Source organism: Engystomops pustulosus, chromosome 7, assembly GCF_040894005.1.
Source record: "Engystomops pustulosus chromosome 7, aEngPut4.maternal, whole genome shotgun sequence".
Taxonomy (NCBI): Eukaryota; Metazoa; Chordata; class Amphibia; order Anura; family Leptodactylidae; genus Engystomops; species Engystomops pustulosus.
Window position 1 is genome coordinate 56,389,088 of NC_092417.1, and position 9,471 is coordinate 56,398,558.

The 9,471-nt window shown below is 38.8% G+C and overlaps 1 protein-coding gene across 1 annotated transcript; it reads left to right on the forward strand.

Moving 5' to 3' along the window:
* Positions 1 to 511: 511 nt before the first annotated feature.
* Positions 512 to 9,221, forward strand: LOC140068783 (uncharacterized). The gene is made up of 7 exons (XM_072114178.1): positions 512 to 629; positions 6,067 to 6,231; positions 6,823 to 6,873; positions 7,015 to 7,050; positions 7,155 to 7,187; positions 7,634 to 7,684; positions 7,981 to 9,221. The coding sequence occupies exons 2-7, from the start codon at positions 6,091 to 6,093 to the stop codon at positions 8,278 to 8,280; spliced, it is 612 nt and encodes a 203-aa protein (XP_071970279.1). The 5' UTR covers positions 512 to 629; positions 6,067 to 6,090; the 3' UTR covers positions 8,281 to 9,221.
* The last annotated feature ends 250 nt before the right edge of the window (positions 9,222 to 9,471 follow it).

Below are 9,471 nucleotides of genomic sequence, written 5' to 3' on the forward strand. Positions count from 1 at the left end.
CCTTTTTTGCCCACCCAATATAATAATGCCCCCTCTACTCTCCCCTTTACAATGTACCCATGGTGCTCTGGTTCTCCCCATACACCTTATAATGCCCACCTTTGGTAGCCACTCACTCTTTATGTGCCCCTTTTTGTTATATTAGTTTTGTTACTTACGTTGATGTTCTCTAAACAAAAGATATTATGGTGAAAGCCATTGAATTCGATGTATAACTTATAAAGCAACACTATAGAGGTCATGTGACTGGCAGGTGCCTGGCATGTGATTGGTCACTACCTGCCAACTGCCAGTCAGTGGAGAGGAGGCGCCGCATCGCGTGTTCTGCCCGGAGCAACTGGGATCTTTCTCACTTCTGAGCTTCATCTTTTAATTTTTGTGTTACCTGTTGTTCTGTGTGTATTTGTCTGTGTATTAATTGTTGTTCTGTATTGGTGTCTGTGTATACTTGTTTGTGTGTGTGTGTAATTGTGTATGTGTGTGAGTGTTTGTCTGTAGGTGTGTGTACTTGTGTGTGTGTGTGTCAGCGTACTTATCTGTGTGTACTTGTGTGTCTGTGTGTTACTTCTTGTTCTGTATTATTGAGTCTCTTCTTGGTTGCAGGTTGCACCCCCCTTCATCCTCCGCTGGTAAGTGGTAGTCACACATTATATACACTGCACACAGATCAATATATACAGTACACAGTGTATACATCACAGTTATAAAGTTTAACTTATTCTATCAAGTAGTTGGTAATGTAGTTGGTAGTTCTATCAAGTAGAGTAATGTAACCAGACCTGTCTATAAGAGGCCCCCACTGAATACGGCAGAGATAACCGGCAGGGTCAATAGGTGCGGCAGGGTCAATAGCAATGGGACAAGGGATAAGGACACAGGGGAGTAGCTATATAACACATAGGGGTGATGCTGTATGTAGCTGTATCTCTAATAGGATTCAGAGTATATACAGTAGCTATATATATGTTACATGTGACACAGTATTTAAATACATATCTTACAGGGATCATGATATATACAGTTGCTCTGTTACAAGGAGCACAGTATATAGCTATATCTGTTACAGAGGGCACAGTATATAGCTTTATTTAGGGACACTATATATATATAACTATATCTATTAAATGTGGCATGGTACATAACTATATCTATAACAGGATTCAGAGTATATAGTACGCTTTAACAAACTGTACTGTATATGGCTATATCTGTTACAGAGGGAACAGTGTATAGCTACATCTGTTACAGGTGGTACAGTATATAGCTATATCTGTTACTGGTGGTACAGTACATAGCTGTATCTGTTACAGGTGGTACAGTATATGGCTATATCTGTTACCAAGGGCACAGTATATAGCTATATCTGTTAAAGAAGGTATAGTACATAGCTATATATCTTACAGGGGGTCATGGTATATACAGTAGCTATATATCTTACAGGAGACACTGTATATAGCTGTATTTGTTACAATGAATTTCATTGGTGTTTTACATCGGTTATTTTCTGGTTGAAGACAATGAATGGGTGCAAATCGGATGAATAAAACTGATATAAAAAATCTGATATGTGAACTGACCCTGGTCTGTTAGCCATCTAGTTTTTGTAAATGAGACTTGTAAAATGATTATGATATTTTTGATTTGCATAGTAATTGAAAACCAACTTAATTTTAACCTGCCAGGGCAATTTTGAGCCCTAAACCACATACAAGTCATTATAGACAAGTGATTAAAGGACATCTACCATCAGTTTTACTGATGATATCTGTGTCCTACTAAGATGTTCCTCAGGACTTCTGTTATTATAATTCTACGGAGTTATAAAAATTATGCTAATTATCCTGGAGTCCTCCTGCTACATCACCGGAGCGCCTTGTATTTTAATTTATTCACTCGCGCTAGCAGGGTGGAACTGCGCCTACACGCTGCTTCTGTAAAGCGAGGGAAGTACAATTCATCCTCACTGTACATGTGTCTGAGGTTTGGCGCATGTGCACTGAGGTTGGGGTGCAGTATTAACTATATAAAGGGGTTTCAACTGGTTAAAAGGTTAGCACCAATCTACAGGATAGCTGATAGCCTAATGTTCAGTGTAACCCAACTGATTGCACCTTAGTGTATGGAGAGGTAGGAGGCATCAACACATTGACACTGTTAATCTCTATTACAATTGCTGGAGTTTTATTGTACATGTAGATACCTCAGCAGAAATAAAATGGACCAATGTCACAGCAGGGTTCAAGGATGAAGGATTGTAAACCAAGCACACTGATATATTGGTATGTGCCCCCTCTGGCAGGATCTGCTCTTCTTTTAGATTCTTATGCCCTGGTTTTTACAGAAAATGACAATTATGCAAATGAGTCTGAGGGGCTCTGAGCTCCATAGGTGCTAGTAGAGCTTGGAGCCCCTCAGGCTCATGTGCATAATTTTTAACACCTAGTAGGGCAGATTTCTCAAGCTGTCTGAAAGTCAGAATATTTCTAGTTGCCCATGGCAACCAATCACAGCTCATCTTTCATTTTACCAGTGCTCATGAATATTTTAAAGGGGAGCTGTGATTGGTTGCCATGGACAACTAGAAATATTCTGACTTTCAGACAGCTTGAGAAATCTGCCCCAGTATGTCAATGTACTTGCTTTACAATCCTTCATCCTGGTGCTAGATTTCATTTAAGTAACTTTTTCAGAAAATGCCAAAGGCAAGCTAAAAATAACCATTTCTGGACAGTTTTAAAACTTAACTTTTAATTTATGTCATCACTAAAAATATAAGTGTATTGACTATAAAATAAAGTATATAAACCACAAATGCCTGAGTGGAGTATACTATATATAGTTATACAAAATATTCAACCAATGTATAGGAGTAGTATTTTTTGTTAAATGGAAGCAGCTTGAATCCTTAATTGCTTTATTGGGTATGCGACATACTACATTACTAGGGAACAGTAACTTGCCAACTTGTGCAATACCATTACATCATGCTTCTGGCATAGGCACCAGAAACAGCTGGTGTTAGCTGTATATTAGCTGTATATTACCCTGCTGTAACACCCGCGATCAGGGATTCCTCTTACCCTTGCACGCTGTGATGTAGCAGACCACATAGTATAAGCAGCTTATCCATTCCGTTACAACACAGGGGTCCAACTATTGCCCTGGGGCTGCTAGATGTCCCTGGACATCGGGCCTGCCTCCAAGCTGGACCTGGCGGTAACCTACTATGCGTGCTTCAAATATATGGTCATGTACTAATCTACCCTTAATTATACAAAAGGTTTAAAGCAAAATAAGAAAAATATAAGGTAAATATCGCCAAATGTCACCTTACACAAATTTGTGAGCTGCACTAGTAGTATTCAAGTGCAGAAAATAGAGTTAAATATATGCAGTAGTACAGGCCAACCAAAATAGTATAAAGCTAAGAAAAAATCAAATTACCCAATGTTACAACGTGCTGTAAATGGAATAACATCCCATGGTACAGTTATTGTTGCCCAAAAATATGCTAAAAATCTTTATTTTTTTTCTCTCTACCTAGAAAGACTTGAAAAAATCCTTGTCAATAAGATATAGACACCCTTAGTTGTATCTTTGAAGTAAATCTCATCCCACAAATAATCATAAAGACTCATATGTCCACACTTCCAAAAAAGCAAAAACTTTATAGCCTGTACAATGTGACAAAGCAAATTTCCTCTGAATGGAAATTGGGTAATAAACCTTGCACTGCATTTTGGCATTTTATCCTATGTGAATGTATACATGTATATATTTTTTGAAAAATACATTCATTTAGCCAAAAAATTACAATTTCAAAATTGAACTTTCATTTTGTTTTAACCCATGAGAAACATTTAAAGGGTTAAGAAACTTGGTAAAAGTTGTTTTTACACAAGTAGGTTATTTTATGGGGTTTTACTGTTATTTAGGCTTCAGATTGACTTGTTGCTTTTACATGTTGCTGGCTAAGCTAGTCTCTGATACCCAAAATTGATACTTGCTCAGTAAATCGCTAGTATCGCTAGTCTAACTGGCTTCATCAGGGGATTTGGGCTAACACTACTATTATTATTATTATCAATTTGGGGCATCAGAGACTCGCTTAGCCAGCTACATGTAATGGAGCTTTGACCTGCAGGAAAACTCTGTGTATATCCAGAACTAGCAGAATCTAGATGTGGACAAGTTGAGTAGAATCTAGATGTAAATTGTTATGTAGGAGAACATGTAGATTTAGAGATTCCAGTGTAATCCACAATTAGATTGAGTTGAGTGAGGAAACCTCTGAATAAGAAACATTGTAATTGATAAAATCAACAATGTAATACAGAACCTTTCTAAGTTGTTTGGGGAAATCCCTAAGCAACATTGTAATTATTTCAAGTATAACACTGAACCTGCAAGTTGATACCGTATATTCCGGCATATAAGACGACCTGGTGTATAAGACGACCCCCCTACTTTCCTGTTTAAAATATAGAGTTTAAGATATATTCGCCGTATAAGACTACCCCTTTTCCAACGCATACAAAACACCGGTAAAAATTAAAAAAAAAAAACAGATTTGAATTTAACATGGTCCTTTTTTTAATGTAAATTCTTATGACATGCAGGTATATAGCAGGAAAACTGTCGGTCATAAACATAAGGCATACAACAACAACATTACCATTACAGCACAGCCCCCAGTAGTATACAGCACTGCCCCCAGTAGTATACAGCACAGCCCCCAGTAGTATACAGCACAGCCCCCAGTAGTATACAGCCCAGCCCAGCCCAGCATTAAAAAAAAACAAACGTATATACTCACCCTCCGGTGGCCCCGATGTGCTGCGCTGCTCCCCCGATGTCCGCGCCGTCTTCTTTCTTCTGCTTGGCGCCGCCATTGATCTTCCCCGGCAGGCGCCTAGTATGACGCGCCGCTGCTGACGTCATACTAGGCGCCGCCCCGGGAAAAGACATGGCGGCGCCCAGCAGAAGAAAGAAGACGGCGCGGAAGACTGAAGACGAGCCGCGCAGACATCGGGGCCACCAGAGGGTGAGTATGCGCCGCTATCGCTGTGAAAACTGCAATATGCAGCAAAGACTTACCGGCTATGGAGAGGGCTCAGCCCGTGAGCCCTCTCCATACACCGGGACCCGACCGCCGCCGTGAATACACGGCGGGCGGTCGGGATTACCGGCGTATAAGACGACCCCAGACTAGACAGAAGATTTTTCTGTCTTCAAAAGTCGTCTTATACGCCGGTATATACGGTATATCAATTATAACCCCAGAATATGTGTTGCAAAAACATATTTGAAAACACTGTAAATAATTTAAATCAAAGACCGTGGAGGGTATTTGCCTGGTGTAGAAATAAAACACTAAGCTGCCGGTCACTGGATACATGAAGATGATGAAACCTATTGATGTAACCGGTTGCCGCGGAGGGTCTGTGGGGCTATTATACCACGGGGCTCCATGTCCATGTTCCTTAGTAAAAATGTATGTATATAGTAAACCCAATAAAGCAATACAGGAATTAGGTTGCTTCCATTTAAAAAAATATACTACATTGGATGAATTCTTTGTATGACTATATATATAGGAGACTCCACCAGACACTTGTGGTTTTAAGTACTTTATTGCACAGTAACAACACTAATATATTTTAGTAATAACATAAATTAAAATCCAAGTTTTAAAAGGGTCAGGATATCTGTATTTTTCGCTTGTCTTTGTCATTTTCTGAAAACTTTTATACATGTAGTAGTCACCAGAAGTTTAATGCATTCTTTGTACTATACGCTACCCATTGGTATCTGGGGATGAGGTCCCATTGACTTAATTATGAATAGTTTTCCAACCTAATGTTCTTACTACAGCTTTCAGTTATCTCCAAGTCACTTTGTGTGCAAGGGGCAGTGACAGGAATGTTTATCCTAGTTAGCAGTGCATCTATAGGATAGGATGGTTCCACAGCTATAGATTGTTCTAACAATAGATGGATGAATGTATGTAATCCCATTCAGAGCTCATATCACTTATATATCTTTATAAATGTTACCTCTGTGCAGGAGCCAGCCGTCCACAAAGAAGAGATGGAAGACCTGCAAGAGGACTGCAGTGTCTATGATATAACATCACTGTTGTCTAGCCTCCTGGAAGATGACATTGAGGACCTGCCAGAGGACAACAGTGTCTACGATACATCATCACTGTTGTCCTCCTCCATGGATGATGTCAGTATTGGGGTCTTTATTTTACCATATCTATGTTCATTATTGTAGTGGCTTTGATCCCAGCTCCTGGGGTACAGGTCCACAATATACACTGCTAATTATCATAGATAACTTCATTCTTCCAAAAGATATTGCGCCCCAGAGGTTTTATGTGAAATAACTCATACTAGTCAAGTAACCTTTTACTTTCTTGGTAGCAAATAGAGACAACGGAGAGAATAAAAGGTTACCACATATAATTCACATATAAACCTCTGGGGTTTATATCTATGTAACAGGTGGACAGATAGTGTCCGTAGAGTCTAGGATGGAAGCAACACTGGAAATCTAGAGTAGACATTGACATCATGGAGCTTGAAAATATATGCCTCTCATTTTATGCAGCAGTTTTATTGTTCTGTTTATTTGCAGCTTGAAGATTTGATTTGTTTAAAGTGCTGATACTGGATAAAGCAGAGGTGTCATGTCTACAGGGCCGCACCAGCTACAGCTTGCAACTGCTGCTGTAGCGGGTGGACAGCTTATGATGCTGAGCTGTGCTTATTCTTGTTATTAAAACTATTAAACTAAACATAACTAGTTCTTTTGCAGCCTATTCCTCAAGACGTCATAGATGACATAGTGAAGATGACTGAAGAATATGTAAGTGATATTATCAAAGTAAAAACATCCCTGTATTAAACATTTTTTTAATGAAGGACTTCCCCACGATGAGGCTGAAAACCACGTTCACATGATAAAGGAAGGAACTAATTCTATGAAACTTGTATTTCTTATTCACAGGCAAGACCCATTGGACTCCAGATAACCGAGACCTATGTAAGTGATACCAATCCATCATACTAGAGGACCTCACATGCAGATATGTAACAGGATTGTACTATTGTATGTAATATGCTCTTTTATCTCTTTCCTTCTCTAAGGACATCCGTCAGGAAGAAGACTCTGAGAATGGGGTAAGAGACTTAGTATACACAGACTTCACACCCACATCTCAGTCTATAATTCTACATAATGGTGGAGATTTATAAGGGATTGTACACCAGTTATCTGGCATACAAGCCCTGAAATAATCATAATTACCAGCAAACAACCAGGGGTTGCAAGTATTTCCAGGGCCCGGGGTATAATTGTATGCCTGCCAAATACATCAGGAAGCCAAAGCCTTGTCATATATCCGAGGGGGTGGAACATTATCAGACTTCACCACACAAGAGCTATTGTTTGATAAATGCCCCCCACTCTTCATATTCTGTGATTCCACTTGTTACCCACTGATCCCATATAAATCTTGAGAGATAACAGACCTCGACAGAGCAGGATGTACTCACCATTTCTCTATGCATCCACTAGATCACAATGACATGACATAAAAAACTAACCATCACCTGTTCTATTTCAGCCCATCTACATGAACGTGGAGGAAGGACTGAGCATCCTGGACGAGTATGATGTAAGTGATACTAGATAATAATAAGTGTTTTATTGAGGTTCAAAATAAAACTTTTTTTTTACAAGACAATGTTAAGTATTGTACAGATATGTAGGGAGCGCCCTCAGATAACTTACCTAGATAAAAATGCTGTGTAATAGTCTTCCTGTACAACATAGCATTAGAGTTGATTGGGAATATCCAATATGTCCGTAGCGTAATCTTGTAATGTACCAAACCTGAGTAGTCCAGAGCATCTAGGATCTGTAAACATGGGGGATCATGCAGTCTTTCATGTGACTTCATCTCCTTTACAGGAGTCATCGTCGGACACATCCTGGTGGACAGAAGATGAGAGATCATCAGACACAGCAGAAGAGCCTGCAGGAGAGTCTGCAGATGTGCCTGCCGAAGAGACAGCAGAAGAGCCTGCAGAGAAGACTGCAGAGGTGCCTGCTGAAGAGACAGCAGAAGAGCCTGCAGAAGAGACTGCAGAGGTGCCTGCTGAAGACATGGAGGAGACATCTTGCTTCGCCTGGTCCTGCATTCCTGCAAGACAAATCTTCAGGAGATTAAGGGCCAGGGCTGCTTCCTTCATTGGTAGGGTGTTTCGGTAAGTATGGTAAGTATAGATAAGTATAGGTCATAAATAGCCCTATATGTAAACAATTTTAAAAAGACACAAGGATATTTATTGTTTTATAATATTGTATTAGATCAATATAATAGTAAAGGTTTTTTTCTTGGCTGAAAAAATATCTACAATACATGACTACCCCAGTGTGGGATTACTCCAGTGTGACCTAAGCTAGGACTTACCCGCACTAGACTAGTGATGTGTATAGAAATGCAGAGAGTTGGCATTTTGAGCCCTTATTTTTTGAGCCCTGAAAACGCCTTTAATATTAGTATAATATTTAATAATAATAGATAAGTAAAGGTTTAATGTAGGAATGAGTTCTAAAATACTGATAATACAGATTTATCACTGGTTAACAGGACCTGGAGTTAATACACAATATGGGTGGTTCCCTGTATTATCTAACACTAGATATCACATCTGGTTAACTAGTTAGGCCCGTCATGTTAACCAGTGCTACCTCTTTACTCTGTAGAAATCTTGTAAGTAGGAGGTAGGTATAAGCTAATGATAAGACATAGACTATAGAGTAAAAGTTATTAAAGGGGTTTTCCATGATAAAGATCTTGATGACCAATCCATAAGATGAGAAAATGATCATCAATATCAGATGGGTCATGCTTCTAGGACCCAACGCCTGATTGAAATCAGCTGAATAATAACAATAAGGTCCAGCTCCATTCTCTGTGTAGTGATCAGCAACATGAACTACAGCTAAATTCCTAGTCAAATGTATGGGAGCTCTGCTGCAGTTCCTGCCACTGTCCACTACATAGAGAACACAATTGGACTTCAGTCTCTTTTCTGTGTTTGCAGCTATTATCTCATTGGCAAGAATAGATCATCAATGTCTTTATCATGGAGGGGAAACTTCAGAAATCAAACGATTGATAGCAGATAGATAGATAGATAGATAGATAGATATAGTGAAAGCTATAGCTATAGATATATATATATATATATATATATATATACATATGTGTGTATATATATATATATATATATATATATATATATATACACACATATGTATATATATATATATATATATATATATATATATATATATATATATCTAGAGGATTTCCAGGAGAAAATAAATATATTCCCAGATACAAATACCTGACCCTCTATCCTACTATCTGAACCCTAAACTTCATATACTGTC

Coding starts and splice junctions, on each gene's coding strand:
- LOC140068783 (XM_072114178.1), top strand. CDS start 6,091: ATGGAAGACCTGCAAGAGGACTGCAGTGTCTATGATATAACATCACTG. Junction 6,874..7,014: donor TGAAGATGACTGAAGAATAT/GTAAGTGATATT, acceptor TCTTATTCACAG/GCAAGACCCATTGGACTCCA. Junction 7,188..7,633: donor AAGAAGACTCTGAGAATGGG/GTAAGAGACTTA, acceptor GTTCTATTTCAG/CCCATCTACATGAACGTGGA.